This window comes from Thunnus thynnus, chromosome 14 (genome assembly GCF_963924715.1).
Source record: "Thunnus thynnus chromosome 14, fThuThy2.1, whole genome shotgun sequence".
Classification (NCBI taxonomy): domain Eukaryota; kingdom Metazoa; phylum Chordata; class Actinopteri; order Scombriformes; family Scombridae; genus Thunnus; species Thunnus thynnus.
In genome coordinates, this window is record NC_089530.1 from 8,342,417 (window position 1) to 8,359,680 (window position 17,264).

Genomic DNA, 17,264 nt, shown 5'->3' on the forward strand with positions numbered 1-17,264 from the left:
AAACTGTGTCATTGCTACTGTTGGCTTTGGGCTAGCACAAGATTTATTAATACTTTAATGACCATCAGTAAACTGGACTACATATGAAAGAAAGCAGCTCGAGCAATACTTGAAAGTGCCAGGCCTCATCATACCAAGAGGGATCTGACAAAGGGAACACATTGCAATTTAATGTCCCATATTTGAACTGGTCAAGTGGAACATGTCTCATTTTGGGCTTTCATCTGATCTACAGAGTTTGCCCATAGTAACAAGCTGTTAAATAATATTGACACTGTGCTACTCTCAGCAGCCCATGAACCTAATTCATTTGGGTGCTGGCAACGTAGGGTGAATTCAATTGGCCTGCAGACTACCAGGATTAACCTACGAGGGCAGGCACTCTGGCTAATGATTAGCCCCAGTGGTTTGCTTCATAGCTAATTAAGTGCATGTACAGTTACAGTGCGTACCTGTCAACCAACTACAGTCCGCCTGCTTCCCATTACCAAAGTTGAGCTGAAACAGTAATTGCTTCACAGTCAGATTAGGCTATAAGCAGGTGCAATATTTTTGTCACCACTTCTGAAAGGAGACTTTCTGCACCTTCCCCTCCCTATTACATATCTGATAGATGTTTTAAACTATAAAGTTAGCACAGGTTTTTTCTCATTTTGGTGACAAACTTTTTTTTAAGATTATTATTATCTGTACATTCAGTTGGATTTAGAGTATTACAGGGAAGGAATAGAGTTGAATGGAATGAAAAATCCGTCCTTTTCATTAGGTTTTATAAAGGACATGTTCCAGCTGTACAGTGATTGAAAGAATATTTTCTGAAAAACTTGTGCATGAAAACCTGTGCGTGAATGTATTTCTGTGTGTGTGTGTGTGTGTGTGTGTGTGTGTGTGTGTGATGCTTGTACATATGTTTGAAACCTGCTTACTACTGTAGCTGCTTAGAATTTGTAAGAGGCTGTTTCACACATACTGTAAATCCTGACGAGACAACCATCTGCCCAGCTGCAAGGGAAATTTCCATGCAACTAATTGGCTGTTTTATTTGTACAATATGTCAGAGTAAGTAAGCAACCCTCCAGACTGCACCTGGACTGCACTGATAGTAAAGTTAGTTCTTTTACTACAGGCATCATTGTTTCTATGAAACTTATGAAGAGAATGTATCAAATCTTGTGTCGACCTCGGTTCAACAATAAACTTCTGTGAGATACTTATTTGACTGTGTGTTTCAATCTTCCTTCTGCAGCGGTATCCCTGGCTCTCGCCTTGAATGGAGTCTTCACAAATACTATCAAGTTGATTGTTGGCAGGTAGGCTAAAAAACACAGGCATTAAACATTCTCTTTCAGTGAAGTAATCCCTGTGAGCAAAAAGTACTGGCTTCAGACTACTCTGAACGCTCGATTTCCAACTGTTTTTTCTACTTTCAGCCCGAGCTGACATCGACTTGGATTTCTTTATATGGTCATCCGCTGCTAGCGTGAGAGTTCACTGCTCTCCTCCACTAACATTATGGCATTTTTCCATTGTTTTGGGTGTTGTCACGCTGAGCCGTGACTCCGTTACTAGAGTTGTTCCAGTACCAATACCGGTATTGGAAATGCCTCCGATTCCGCCTAAAATGCTGGATCAGGTTTCGGCAAGTACACAAGTCTATGCATTCATCTGATAACACATAATTTATTGATAAACTTTAAAGTAGTTTCACACCCAGATAAAACAGCAGTTTTCCCGGAAATCATAGCAATCATATCACATCTATGCAGGGTTAGTAGTATACAGATGTTAAACTCTTTTTTTTTTAAGGCAATGGTATCAGATCAGTATTCAGCATCGGCTGATACGCAAGTTCACGTATTGGAATCAGTATTGGGAAGGAAAAAATGGTATTGGAACATCTCTATCCATTATACAGCACTGCAAAGTAAAATAAGTTGTTCACCTGCTGGAGGTGTGCTGGTTGTCTGCAGCTCTTCATCAAACATCATCATCACTGTGGCTGTTTCTGCTTGTACTATTCCTCCCTGCATTATTTCTAACTGATCCGCTGAACGAAGAGCTCCAAATATCTCCATATCTTGTTATTTCAACCGGTTTTTAGCGCCGCTAACGAAGCTCTGCTAATTCACTGAGGAGCATGTTTCACTTCCTGTATAAAAGTCTCCTGTTATTTAGTCATTTAAAAGCTTTTAATTTGAAGCAGTAAAGCAGGAATTGTTAGGTTTTCGTCGGCTGCAACTTAACATGATTCTGATATGTGCTGCCCCTCAGCAGCTTTTGGAAAGCTGGCCAATCAGAACAGAGTGGGCTCATCAGGAGTGGGGCCTTAAAGAGACAGGCGCTAAGACTGCCTGTTAAGAGACAGAGGCCAAACTGAGGGGCTGCATAAAGGGCCAGTATAAGATAAATGAGTTTTTTGAACTGTGAATCATGCAAAACTACTCTAGTGGAGTCCCACAATAAAAACATAGAGCTGGAAATTAGCCTAATAGGACCCCTTTAAGATGTAAACTCTGCAGAATGCACTTGAGAACACTATCATGAATATATTCAGGAAAAAGTAAATGGAATTCTCTCTACCAGCAGTGCAGTAACCGTCTTTTGGGTTGTGTTTGATTTCCCAGACCCAGGCCCGATTATTTCCAGCGTTGTTTTCCAGATGGACAAGTGAATGCGAAGATGCTGTGCACTGGAGAGCCGGATCTGGTCTCCGAGGGACGCAAGAGCTTCCCCAGCAGCCATTCCTCCTGTAAGTACCAGTCCAAGCAGATCATTGCCAGCACTTGCAACACAGTGCCAAGAGATATATTACAACGTACTCATTAAAACAGCACACAACTGTAACTCTTCACTCAGTTTGATCTTGATGCTCTGAGCAACATTTCACCAAGTAAAAAATATCCATGTGTGTGCTGACTACAAAAGGTGTTTAATTCACATTTCAAAGTGATAATCTTGTAGCCGTCTCTCTTCAAAGGTAATTACATCATCGATGATATCAACAGTAGTTTTGAGTTATCATTCAATTTACACGTCCTGTGGTGACTCGTCGGGTAGCTCATGAGTTTGGTTGATTGAGTCAAGCATATTCAGTCATGATAATTTGGTTTATGTATGTACACCCACTGTTTCAGCTTCATCTGACTCCATGCTGTTTTCAGCTGTGCAGACCAATGTGGGACACTGGATATCTTTTCAGTCATATTGCTTTCCAAGCTGTTTTCACTTCAGCAGCACGTTAAATAATTCAGGTGTTTTTCTGTTGTCCAGCGTATGAATACTAAGTAGTATGCATGGAGTGTTTGCTGTGGGCCACACAGATGTTAGCAATGTTGAATAAATTCTCCACATTATACGGTGCAGCAGGCATGTAAGGACTGTATTTCAAAAGAGATATCTTTCAAAACCATCGCTTTAAGTTCAGTTTATTTTATTTGACATGGACATCACAACAGCATTTGAACTGCAACATACAATTATGCACAAGCACCAGATGCACTGTATTTAGTGTTTATAGCAAACGCTAATTTACAACACCTGTACACAGGAGGCTTTTTACAAAATTTAAAAAAGAAAAAAGAATAGAAAAAAAGATACGAAAGTAAAATAAAAATACATACACAAATACATACACAAAAGTACAGGTGTGAATATATGTAGCCTTTCTGCTGTTGAACCTTGCAACAAAACATACTTGTGACTGCATGGCTTTGAAGTTTCTTTTCTTTCTTGCTCTAGCCTCTGTGTGCCTCAGAAAAGTCCACCAACGATAACATGCTAACTTAATCTCCTACTATCTATTCTGCAAAATCAAAAATATATTTTATATCCTCCAGTGAGCTGTGCCCCAACCGTGGCATGCTTGATATTTATATTGTTTGCTTTTGTTCAAAATTCTCATTACATCCCCACTCTAGATTCACATTCACACTCAACAAGTAATTATGCAGGGTTCGTAAGTATTGCATGAATGTGTAAATAAGCAAATGGTTGCATTTAGCTGAAGCGTTTAATTGTCAACCATGGTAGAGAAGTGAAAATCCTAGGAGCCATGAACATCTTGAACTCATATTTTTTTTATATTATACTCTAATTAAAGTGGTAATATTCGAGTTCAGGAGTTGTTGAGAGGTGGAGTGGTGTTGTTTGTGTGCAAGAAACACGGTGCTTGTCAAATGGTTTTGTGAATGTGTTTAATTGCCATCCTACTGCGAGTGTGACTGTCTTGAACCTCTATAAAAGGCTACAAATCAAACATGGGATTAAATGGTCTTTGTGCATAACAGTAACATGGGAAAATACCGTAATGGATGACTGTGTGCCTCCATGAGCCATGTAGAGTGAGAAATAGCGTAGGTGCTGGAAATGTTTCACTGACTTTAAAAAACGCTGTAATTTCATGGTCCAGACTGATTTCAAATAGATGTTTTAGTATAACATTAAAGCAGCTTCTCAGGCACCTGCTTTAAGAAAGAAATGCTTTGAAGTGCTGGCTGTGTCCCATAAGAAATGGCAGAGAGGGACACTGCTCTGTAATTCACTGCAGCGCTGTGTATGGATTACATTCATCTGTGTGGCAGCTCTAATAGCCTTATGTTGTTGAGCTGTGAGTGAGAAAGTGATTGAGAGAACCGTGTGATGGGGACACAGGGAGCACCCATATGCCAGCCCGTCTGGAGAGCAGAAGAAATCCAATTTCCTGTCTGTGTCCCTTTTCACTGAGACAACGCTCGTTGGACCTTGCATAAGTAACAGAGCTTTTACGCAGACGAATATGGCCATAGGCAGGGAATAGGGCCAAACAAATGACAATAATGAATACAATCTGATTCAAAGTGGCATCTGGCTGTAACACAACATCACTTCAGGCTGCTTTGAAACCTGAAACACTGACTGTAGGTAAAAGAAACTGTTTTGCATTTGGAGGCTGCTTAACTTCCCTTGATGATGCTGCATGGTCTACATTATAGAATAACACCCAAAATAATCCATCAGAATCAGCCAGGGCAAACATAAAAATATAGAGCAGGCTTCAGTGTTTGATGACAGCTATTTTTTTTTTAAAAGCACACAAACTATTATTGCATTTCAAAGTTTTTAAAGCCGCTCAGGTTTTCTGTGATTAGATTTCTTTTCCTCACCTCATAGCAAAGTGACAAAGTAACATAAATTGGAGAAGACAGGTCCCAGAAAGAGAAAAACAAAGAGATAAATACAAACTCCTGCGGACCCACTGCACCAATATACACAGTGGTAAAGCAAGCAAGCCCTAAAGCAGTAGAAGCAAATGATCTCCTTCTTATTCATATTCATCTCACCATCCTCCTCTGTGCATATTAAACCATTAGATATGATCAATTAATATGCACTTTTAAAAACCATCTGCCATCCTACCATCTACGTTCTCCTCTATGCCTAAATGATTCCTGTGAGACAGACCTAATCACATTTTTGAGTCTCCACACTGCTTCTTTCACTTATACATAACCATCTATATTAAATTAACCACAGCTTGGATTGTACATCATATTAGTTCAGTGTCTGGAGCACATTACCCTTCCGCAAAGTGTGCTCTCATATGTTTACTGTTACTCACTCAGGCACACTTCAGTTTGGAGCGTCCGAAGAGGTAGAGGAACAGATTGTCCAGGAGTGCAGCCGCAATTATACAGCACTGATAATGAGTTCCTGTTGATGCCGTTGCATGTTAATGGATGATAAAGGGTCAGAGGTCAAATCAGAAGGGACAGAGAGGGGGAAGGTATAACCGCTACTGTCAGTGTGTGTGGTTAGACAGTTTGCGTCCGTGTGTGGTCAGGTAGTTCAATGATAGCTATTTTAACAGGATAGAAAAGAAAAGAGGCTGCTTTTATCCAAATTATTAGTCTGCAGAACCTTTGACCAGAGTATGACTCCACTCTTTGAGTGTTCCTCCACTGCTTCACTTGTCAAAAACCAGGTTCAACAAGACAGCTCTTTATAAACTAAACATGGCTTCCTTTTTAGACATACAGTGTGCTGTACTTCACTCTGTTACCAGCAATCCCTTTATGCTTCTTTACTCACCTCGTTCAGAGCTGCCTTTGTGATAGCTTTGCCACAACCCTATGCATACATACACAAAATTAAATTGTACAATGGGTTCTGTTTCAGGTATGAAAACAACAACAAAATGCAAAATGCAATAACAAGTATATTTACACTGGAAAAATAACAAACTGGAAAGTATGATGTTGTATGATGAATGCCAACATGCATTGCACAAACTGTTGTCCCACAAGGTAACACATAATGATAACGAAAACATTACCGACGGCTGCATATATATATCTTTTTTTTTTTCATTTCAACTAAGAAAAAGAAAGCGCTCAGAGAATGTATCCCCTCCAAGGCTGAACAATCCTCTTAATGTGATTTTAATTACAGAACATTTGTAAAATATGTAGGAATTAATGTCTTTATCTGCATCAAAATTTATAATACAAACTTTTCTTCAAAGTACATTTCATAGAAACCCTAATCCTGTGCTGAAAATTGTAGTTGAGTTAGATGAATAACAGGTAAAAACATCATTTGGTCCATCTGAGCAGAACAGATTTGTGTCAGTAACAGTATTGTGAAGTCATGAAGCAACTCACTTTTTATTGTGTGTGGATAAGTTGTCAATTACATTTCTCTTCTCATACTGTAACACTCAGGATATGTTCATGTTCATGAGTCATTTTTTGCCAGATGAGTATTAATATAAGCTGCTGTTACTCTATTAGCCTTCACTTCCTGATGGGATTTATGACAAATGCCTACAGATACAACCCTAAAACTGCTTTTTATAAACCAGTTTCATTCTAATGTAATAATAACTTAAAAGAAGAAACAAAACATATCAACAACATATTTGGAAATGTCACCACACCTGTACAACATCGGTCCCTCATGTAATGAACCTCTTCCAGCAGTATAATCTAAACCATTTTCCAAAATACAGGGTTTTGGAGCTGGAGGGAGCGGAGTATCTAACTCAAAGCTAGTTATATTGTCACTCAGTATGACAGCTTATTTCAGATACAGAGTTAACAAAGTTACACAGATGATAGATAATGTTATTTTCTCCAAAATCACCCAGTATGATGTTTGATATGCCTTCAAATACACCTACAGTGGAATTACTGTGTCATATTTATTACTCATTGTTCTGATACAAAAATTTACATCCGTCTTTCGTTATTTCTCACTGCCTTTTCAAATTTTTGTCTCTAGTGCGTCTGATTTCTGCCATGTTTACACAAATCACCACCCCCATTTGCTGTTGAGAAATGCAATCAGACTCACAGTGCTGGGTTCATCTTCACTTGGAACTTCTGAACAAACCTTGTGCTTGTTTGAAGATGAAAAAAGATATCGCACTGTGCTCATCATTCTCATTAGGCATCTTTGTTTTGTCTCGGGGGAATTACTCTTTGAGTCTTTTAAAATGCATGAAGTGGATTCATTACTATAATGTTTTTCCCCTTGTTGCCCTGCTCTCTGTCCTCTGGCCTTTCGGGGACTTCTGCTGCTTCTTGAGTAGCATCCCTCAGTGATTTTTAGGTACATCTAGTATTCATCAGTTAACCTTGCTGCTGCAAATATATTGGCTTAGCCGATGATGGTAATTTTACATGCAGAAATGTGTTTTTGTGTCTCTCTGTGTGTGAAGACACAGCCAGCCAGTGTCATGTATTATGCATTTCACCGAAGTATCTCTATTAGTGTAATCCGCAAGATGTTGACTCTCTGTGTCTGCAAATATATTGGTTGTATGCAGTATGTACAGTTATACTTAAAGGATTTCATAAATCATGTGCCACTTTGCCTTATGATATGTTTGTTGGCAGCTTTGCTTTGTTTAACTGGCACATCTTTACACAGCTGTGTGTTACAATTCTATGTCAGGTGACCAGGCCAACATCAAAGCCAACAGAATATTGTATGCAGTCTCCATTTACAGTTCTTCTGTTTGTCTGTCTTGATTAGCACCTACAGTACATTGCCATAAATAGTTTAAATAGAAAATTAGCAGGTTTTTAGAATCTGAAACTGACAACGTTTAATCATTATTTTTTAATTGGTGAGGTAGAGGTAGAGCGAGTCATCCACTAATCAGAAGATCGGCGGTTCAGTCTCCGGCTCCTCCAGTCTGCATGTCAAAGTATCCTTGGGTAAGATGCTGAACACTGAATTGCTTCTGAAGACTGTGTCATCGGTGTGTGAGTGTGTGTGAATGATGAGAAACTCTTCCTGATGAGCACCTTGCATGGTAGCCTCTGCCATCAGTGTATGAGTGTGTATGTGAATGGGTGAATGTTGGCATGTAGTGTAAAGCGTTTTGAGTATTCAGAAGACTAGAAAGGCGATATATAAGTGCATTCCATTTGAAACGTACATACATTAGCTGGTATTTTGGAGATATACTGTACATAAGCCCACTGAAATGCTTTACAGTCTTTATTGTGTTTTGTGGTTTGTTCTAGTCTAAAGACACATAACTGCCCACCCACTGGTGAATACATGCTCACTCTTTCAGTGGTGTTTCCCTGCCCTCCACTCAGAGCATGCTATGATAAGCTGCAGCCCCTATCACTCTGAGTGAATAATGATAACAGATAGTATCTGTAAATCTTGTACCTGCTAGATCCTAAACTTTGTTTTGTGTGCTGTCTTTACAGGGGTATACAATGTTGGTGGTGGTTTTCATAAACCATACAGAACTATAGAAGAAACAAAGTAAAACACAATAAACTATGTATTAATATTGAAATAATATAGATGAAATTGTACATTGTGACAATGAATTAAATGTTTTTATCTCTATGTGTCAATGATAAGGGATCATCTCCTCCTCAAAATCGGGGAAATAACTTTGGAAATGTGTGATTTTCTCATGTAAAACTAGTTTGGGGTGCTCAGTCAGCAAACTGAGCCAGTGGTTTATGGATAAGTTAGTTATGTCATTCCAAATGAGTAATGTAATCATCTTACCTATGGTTACAGCTATTAAAATGAATGGTGTGAGCTGCTGTGTGAGTGGAAATGTAGAGAGGTTACCCAGAAGTGAGATGGATGGCCATAGAGGAATGCTGAGGCTGAGGATCTTGGCTAGCTAGTTCATGATCCCAGAACAGAAGGACTGGGTGGGAAACAGAGGCAGAAAAACTCAAAAGTAATTTGTCTGTTCATTGACGCTTTGTGGGTGGTGATGACTATGGAGAGGCTATTACATATCACAGGGTGGTAATTAATTTTAGCATGTTTAATATTTTTCCTGCTCTCCATATGGAATGATTTAATGGGCTGAATGTATTAACTTGATTAATAAATTCAACTACTGGTCCACTTTAAAGCTTAAGCTATTAAAATCACATCACACCACATAAACCACCATATGGTTTCTGTGTCTGAGATTGTATAGGTCACCCACCATAAGGGGCCCAGGCAGCAACATGAGCTTGCCAGGCGGGACCCATGTTATATAAGTCATATGTGCCAGTTTTAAGAACATGTTAGCTGGAACATACATTCTATGTCTGCATGTAAGCAAATGTACACCGTGGCAGAAGGTTTGCACTTCGGTTCCTCTGTGAGCCTCTATAACCTGTATGGGCGCCAGAAATGTTCAGATGTGTCCTTGCAGAAGCATAATTCCCACATTCATGGGACTATGTGTTGGCCATGTTGCCCATATTTATGACCTTACATGGACATGTTGACTGGGGAGCAACAACAAAAAAACATGCAGTTCACCATACATAACAAAAAATCCCACATTAGATTCAGCCCTGCTAAAGGGTTCATTATAGAAATCAATTTTAAAGTAATTATGCAATCAAGCAAACTACATAATATCCATCATTTCCAAGGTGGGTGACACTGTATAACCGTTTTTAATAAATAACCCAATATCAGCCTATACCAGCCATCCAATATATTCATCTGAATTGTCTAATAGAAAATGCAGAGTTCTTAATGGAGCGAACTCCTGCTCCACGACAGCAGAACAGCCAAGACGACAGCTGGACTTTCTGCCTCTGCCCTCTCTTCCCACCATCCCTCCTCTCTCCCCCTCTCTCTACAGGCTAAACACGTGTTTCGACATCCTTAGTATTCTTGGTCCGTTTCGGGGTTGAGTGACAAATGGGCTGCTGATGGGTGCTGATGGGTGCTGTTTGGCCCGCTGCGGCAGTAAACTAATGACCCTGTCTCAGCACCACCTTTTACGGCTCCATCATGCTACCTTTAATTCATACAATTAGACTGTTTGATGAAGCCACTGTTTCTCTTACACTAACCTAGCAAGTAAGACACAGACCCCCTCCAGCACAGCATGACCAGTAGCTCAGTCACATTTATTTTAGTTTTCACTGTGACCTCAGGCGTTCAGGTGTTGGTAGACTTTTTCAAAGGAGAGCTGCAAGATTAACTGAATGTTATGGATTGGCTTTTTATTCATATATCTACTTTATACTTCTCAAATCCTGGAGTGAGGTGTAATTTGGGACTCATATAGTCTCTTTTGTTATCTTACTTAGACAGCGTTTGCATAGAGGCCACTCATTAGGAACCTAATTTTGTGCTGTAAATTGGCTTAGGGATACACACTAATGTCACATACACACTCCGCTTTGCACATCTCTAAATAGGTCTCCTTCAGTGTGTGGGGTGTGCTGTGTTTAGCTGTGTAGATGTGGTTTGTCTTACCCTGCTCTCAGACACCTGTCGCACACAGTGACTTAGTACGGATGTATTTGCCTAACAGACTGAAATTTCATCCCTCAGTGAGCTTACCTGTGAATGGGTGGCAGTGGACAAACTGCAAATCTGCCTTCTTCATTATGTTTTTCTGTCTTAAACAATTTGTTATCACACCAATGTTGTCCCTGTCATTGCTGATTTTATTCTTTTGCACTGACACCTGTTGCAAACTTGACCACCAGACTGAGATATTATTGCCTCACCATCAGTATAATCAAGAGGCTTGACTTTTACAAGGCAGTCCCTTGAGGCACAGTCAAATTTAATGCACTGGTCACAGTTTTCACTGCTGATATACAAGAGGTTGCTACAGAGAGGATGAGAGTTAATAATCTGAATTTGAATGCTGCTTGACCTCCTGTCTCTTTTTTTTTCTCTTTGTCTGCCCACTTCTCTCCCTGCTAGTCGCTTTCTCTGGTCTTGGCTTTACCTCCTTTTACCTGGCGGGGAAGCTGCAGTGTTTTACGGATCAGGGTCGGGGGCGTAGCTGGCGTCTCTGTGCCATGGTGCTGCCCCTCTACAGCGCTATGATGATTGCACTGTCCCGTACCTGCGACTACAAACACCACTGGCAAGGTTAGGCTAACAGCACAGACACAAGCCTGAATATCATTTTCCTGCATTAATTAAAATTACTGTCAAATGCTGTTTCCTCTTAACTTACACACTGTTAAATCTGCTTGTGTCAGCCTGAGAAGCATTGCTGCCGGCTTAAGACACTTTTATAATTATTATACAGATAATTTAAGGCAAACCCTGAGTGATGCTCATTTCAAACAGATGTACTCTGGTAATCTCACACATTTTTAACTTAATCAGCATGGCTGACAAATCAAGGAATACTCAAGAGTGTACAGTAAATCAGGATGAGCTTGCTTGCTTGCACAACAGAGTAATTGTGTCTTATAAGGCTGCTATAACATAATGACTGGTTTTGATTTCTCTGAAAACTGCCTCAAATGACAGTGAAGTGGCTTTTAATTCAGCAGCCTGGAAGGAAAATTACAATTATAACCTTCTGTTTTTCATATCTGTTCTAAGAGGACTGGAGGGAGACTTTGAGGGATACAGGGAGGGGAATACATACTATGTGGGTGGTGTGTGGGAGAGAATATATGGTAATATGATGACAGCACTGTCATATGGTGTTAATTAGTTTTAGAGAGCCATATGTTCCCGGGGAGCAGGGCAGCTACATCACAGACAACTCTTTTAACAACCAGAATTTATTTATATCAAAAGCACAACACATACAATAGTTATAGGCCAGCTGACCACTTTCTGAGTCCCATCAGTACTTCTCAGTTATAGTCTTCCTACTTCCTCTACTCAGAAAATTTTTGTAAGTAAGCAGCAACGGTGCAGCCCATTTAACTCGAGGCGCCCCACTCTGCACTCAGTGTAAACACAAGCTGGGAGCCCCCATTAGCCTGGCTGCTGAGCCATGTTTGATGGATGCTAATATTCTCACCATCCCTTTGCACTTTGTAGGTGCACTTTGTCCTCGGGGGGGGGAAAAGGCAGGGCTTCCAATCACTGTCTCGATGAGGCCAACATTGCATCAAGTCACAGTCTATTAAATTCAGTTGACAGGAGTCGATGAAACATTCACAGAGCAAGCTCATGCCTTTTATAGTTTCTGAATGGTGGAAATTGATGTTATATTATATTTCATTTTATCCAGAAGGAGAAAATAAAGAGTGTGTTGAGATCTATGGAAATATATATTTTTGATATCATGGAAGCGTCTACTTCAATTGCTCCAGATACCAGCTGGCGATGTCATTTTGATCTATACCCAGCGATACAGGCTTAATATTCACTATGGCAGTGTGATAGTATATGATGTATTATAGTTTAAAGGGGGCAGGTATAATCTGAAGCTATTCAACATAGATGACAAAGTGACAAAGACAGTCTGTCCAAAGACATGTGAGCCCAGTGCTCAGTAGAACAGAGTCATCGCTTTGCCTTTCATGTTTATTTTCATCATCCTCTCAATTAGATGAAGAATGAAGATGAAGAATGCTCACTGCGACACTATAGCACATACAGTAATGTCTAATTACTTGTACTCATTCTGAAGAGCAGGTGTTAATTTGCTTCCTCCACATAGGCTAAAATTAACTATAGATGCATACCCTAAAATATATGTGTTTTTGTGACTTTACAGACGCCTTTGTTGGAGGAGTGATTGGGTTACTGTTTGCGTATATCTGCTACCGCCAGCACTACCCACCCTTTCTGCATATGGACTGCCACCTGCCTTATGCCAGCCTGGCTGCCGCCGCCCACGCGCCCTCACATCCCCAGGACGACCCGCAGCCCACTGACAATGCCACCACCCTTCCCCTGGAAGGCTTGACTGAAGGGCCAGTATGACTAGTGGCCACCACCGAGACTCCCCCCAACACCCTCACCAAGCCACCAAGCTCACCTCCCCATTCCCAGTGACTGACTGGCTCTTGTATACATTCCAATGGACAGTAATACACCTTACCCATCTCCATTTTGTCTCGGTGACGCCTACATTTTCTTGTTTGTTCATTTTGTTTTTATATCTGGTTCTTGCTCAGCAGCCGTGAAAGTCTATATTTAGATGTGATGTATGAGAGGAACCTATGAATATGGGACATCACCACTGAGAGGGGAAGAGGCAAAAACATGCTGAAAACCTGAGGAAACAGGTCTTACTAATGGCTGTGGAGGAAAATTCAAATATTGCCAGTTTTTTCTTAATGGGGAATGTGGTTGGCAGATTGCTTGATGCTGGAGTGTTTTTAATGTTTGGTTGTTAAATGATTTGGACAGAAAGTTGACAGAAACCCAGAGAAATCCCTTGAAATGTCACAGCAATCAAATCGTAAAATCATACCGATTAAGCTATTAATGATATATGTCACAGATAAATAATGGATTCAGTAGCAGCCAGTGCCAGAACCGTGATATTCTGCTTTTTAAATTTAGACATTTAGGCTGAGGACACCAATGTTTTGGTCTTAAACTCAAGGACTACTCTGGATTCACATATCCTCTGCTTTTAATAATTTTTGGTTGTCCATGGCAACATAATGATAAATATAGAACCAATACCCACTTGGAGAGAGGCGCTGGTCCATGTCAAGCCAACCTGACTCTTACTCTCCTCAATTCCCCCATTTTTTATTATTCCATTCCCTCCCATTCTCTTGGGCTTATTTAGTTTTCCAGTGCAATCCTACATATCGCCCCTCCCCTGTTCCTCTTCCTCCCCCCTTCACCATCTAACTTTATTTTTCAGAAGCCCACCATTTAACACATGTTCCCAGAGGTTGCACAGGGACATAGAGCCAAATTGTAGCTCAATGAGTGCAATCAATAACAGGCAGGTGGAAATACCGTGGTGGAAGTGTGTCTGGGAAGGCACAAACTCCAATCTGATCCTGCATTAATCCTCATTAAGTGAGGTCAGCCACAGCTGCACATGAGGACATTAGGACTATATGAGGTGCCCCAAGGACTGCCCAAGCATTGCAAATGGCTTTCAGTCTGTAGACTGTAGCCACACAAATAGACAATCTAGCATTCAGGAGACGACAGACCTGAACCCGAGACAGTTTTAATGTATTATTCATACATTAATGTTCCATTATTTATTAATATTTTGCGCCTTAATTTAGGGAAAGCGTGTTGAAATGAAGCAGACACCAAAGATTTGTAGCTTTTTCTGCTTGGGTTGTATGTGCCCTGTTATGCTTTATTAACCGAGATGACACATAGCCAGATGACTGGTTCCCTTTCATCGACAAAGCAATTTGTAACCTCTTACAAGTTTCGTTAGAAAATGATGGATCATTTTGTTGCCTTGGTTACTGTGTCTTTTTTGCCATTGCTGTGACATTAATGGGAAGGTAAAATCTCAGTTTACCTCCGAACCCACCATGCTACTAGGAGGGCAAAGAATATACATTTGCACTGAAAAGCGAGGGTGAAAAACAGGAGACTCACATAAAAACAACTTGATTTCAAATGAGTAGAAAGCCTAATGTAGAAAGGTTATTTTGTAATTTTATTATCTTACCAGGATGTTATTCAAGCCTATTTTTTTACATTTGTCTGTCTCCACTGTCAACAGACCCGACATGTTTTTGTAGACAGCCTCAGTTGAGACAGCCGTAACTTCAGCTGCTGTTTGCATAATTCTGGGCACAATTTGGCTCGCGGCACAGTAATAGACAGGGGAAGCTTCACTCTGTTCAAAATTCTTTTAAACATCATTCACTCAAATCAGCTTCAATTAAGCCTCTATCACTAATGCAGCCCATTGGCAGCTTCTTAAAACTATGTGTGTGTCTGTGTGCAGGTTTTGACAGGGCCTATCCCACGCCGATGCAATACAAAATTAAACTTTCCTGGCGTCTTCACCAGAAGGAAAAGGTGCTCGGCTCTGCACATCAGACTCTGTGACGGGACTTGACGAGACTCTGAGAGTCGACTGAGAAACTTGTAACCTGCTTGAGACTTTCAGCACAGGCCTGGAGATCTGTGACTGTGAAGATTTTGACATCTTGAGGCAGATTTGGGATGAATTGATTGTGACACAGATGCGTTATGTTATATAGACCTGCATTTGCCTGACTTGACAGCCTGATGTTTGAACTTTGTCATTTAGTTTTCTCCTATTCAATGGTACAGTGTATATTGGAAAAAAAAAAAAGTTCAGAAGTCACGTCTGTGGGAGTATTTTTCTGTCATCAACATTTAAGATTTAAGTTCTCCACCTTTAAGTCATTCCATGATTTGTTTTGATTTGGTGCTATAGATACTTTTGTAGCAGTAGGTGTTACTTTTTTCAAACAGTGGATGTGTCACTTTGAGATGAAACTTCAATAATTTTCTACAGAGAAAGAAAAAATGATTATAATACATGTTTCTTTTTTCAAAGCAGATTGTAAAGGGCAACATATGCTTGTTACTCTGTGATACTTTTTTTTCAGTCATTTCACCATCCCAGGGACTGAAGGGATAAAAGTAACTAAAAATATTAAAGAATAATGAAATTATTATCGATTATAATGAATAGATGTCTGAAGAAAAAAAAAAGAGTGTAAGACTTAAGAATCTTTGTTCATGGCATGCCAGTTCCATTTGTGAGAAAAGACTGTTTTCTATGAATAAGCATGTCTGGCTGTGAGAACTCTTTGAGCTGTGTTTTGCTGTTTATATAGGCTATTTTATGTACAATGAAAGACTGCCGCTGTGTGAAATTTGTCCACGAAGAAAACAAAGGAGCCTACAGTAACGTGTCTTGTCATAGTGGGATTGTTGGAGCTCTGGGCCACTCCACTTGAATTCAACTTTGGAGAGTAATCACAGTTTAAGGATGTTTATATTAAAATCAGAACAATAATCAGAACATATGTATTATTCCCTATTATATGCAAATGAGCAATCCCACATTATGTAGCAGCAGGCATTTGAATGAGCTAAACCCCAAGTTTAGTTAAATTAATTTACGCTTCGACAGACCTGCTGTCAGATTGCACAGTGTTACTGAGACAGTGTGAACTCTGTTCTAAGTGTGTGTTGTGCTTCTCTGCATCAGTTGTGTTGCACTCTTGTTTAGGGAGTTTCCAATAAAGGTGTGTATGCTTAAAACTGTCTCTTACTTTTCATATCAGTAAGACTTTTTTAACCTTTATTTATTCAGGGAAGTTTCACTGAGAGGAAGCCTCTCTTTTGCAGGAATACCCTGATCACATTCATACCTGGAAGCTGCCCAGTACAACAACAGTTTGACCTGTTGGCCACTGAACAGCTCTAGTTAATGGGCTTGTTCAAGGGTACCTAAATGGTGGTAATGAGGGAGGGGTGACACTGCTTTTCCTTTTCCCACCCGGATTTATCCTGCCGGTCCGGGGATTGAACCGACGACCTTCCAGTCACAAGCTCGCTTCTCTAACTTTTAGGCCACCACTGCCTAAGCTTTAATCAGACAAAGTTTCTTTTTAAACTGATTGTATCTATAATGTTACCACTTCTTTTTAAAGCAAAAAAAAAAAGATTCATGGCAATGTTGGTCTTTATGATGGTTATATCACTTTGGTTCATGTAATTTGGATATTCATGGTCCTCAGAGGATGGAGTCTGGTGACTGGTGATCCCCTGACTTTTCCTCTAGCACCACCATGAGGTTAACGTTTTTGTTTTTTTAGTGAAATTTCTGCCAACAGCAGGTCAAAATTTAATATTTTCAAATACTACAAAATGAATGACATTCCCATCAGTCACTTCACTAAGATGGTGAACATGGTAAACATTGTGTCTATACCCGATACACACCAGCATGTTAGCAAGCACCCCTGATACTTACTGTCAAGACTGCAATAAAGATTAAAATGAATTTGGTTATCCTGAAGGGATAAAAATTAAATCCCTGAATGATTTCATAGAAGCTTTTAACCCTCATGACCTTGTTAGTCATGAAAAGTATTCCT

At 40.0% G+C, this 17,264-nt stretch overlaps 1 protein-coding gene across 1 annotated transcript in view; it reads left to right on the forward strand.

Annotated features, from left to right (window-relative positions):
• plpp4 (phospholipid phosphatase 4) overlaps positions 1–16,403 on the forward strand; it is a 48,732-nt gene extending 32,329 nt beyond the window's left edge. Inside the window, exons 4-7 of the mRNA XM_067609617.1 lie at positions 1,247–1,310; positions 2,625–2,749; positions 11,194–11,364; positions 12,962–16,403. Of these exons, the coding sequence (XP_067465718.1) occupies positions 1,247–1,310; positions 2,625–2,749; positions 11,194–11,364; positions 12,962–13,170 (569 nt within the window). The 3' untranslated portion in view covers positions 13,171–16,403. The remainder of the gene's footprint in view (positions 1–1,246; positions 1,311–2,624; positions 2,750–11,193; positions 11,365–12,961) is intronic.
• The last annotated feature ends 861 nt before the right edge of the window (positions 16,404–17,264 follow it).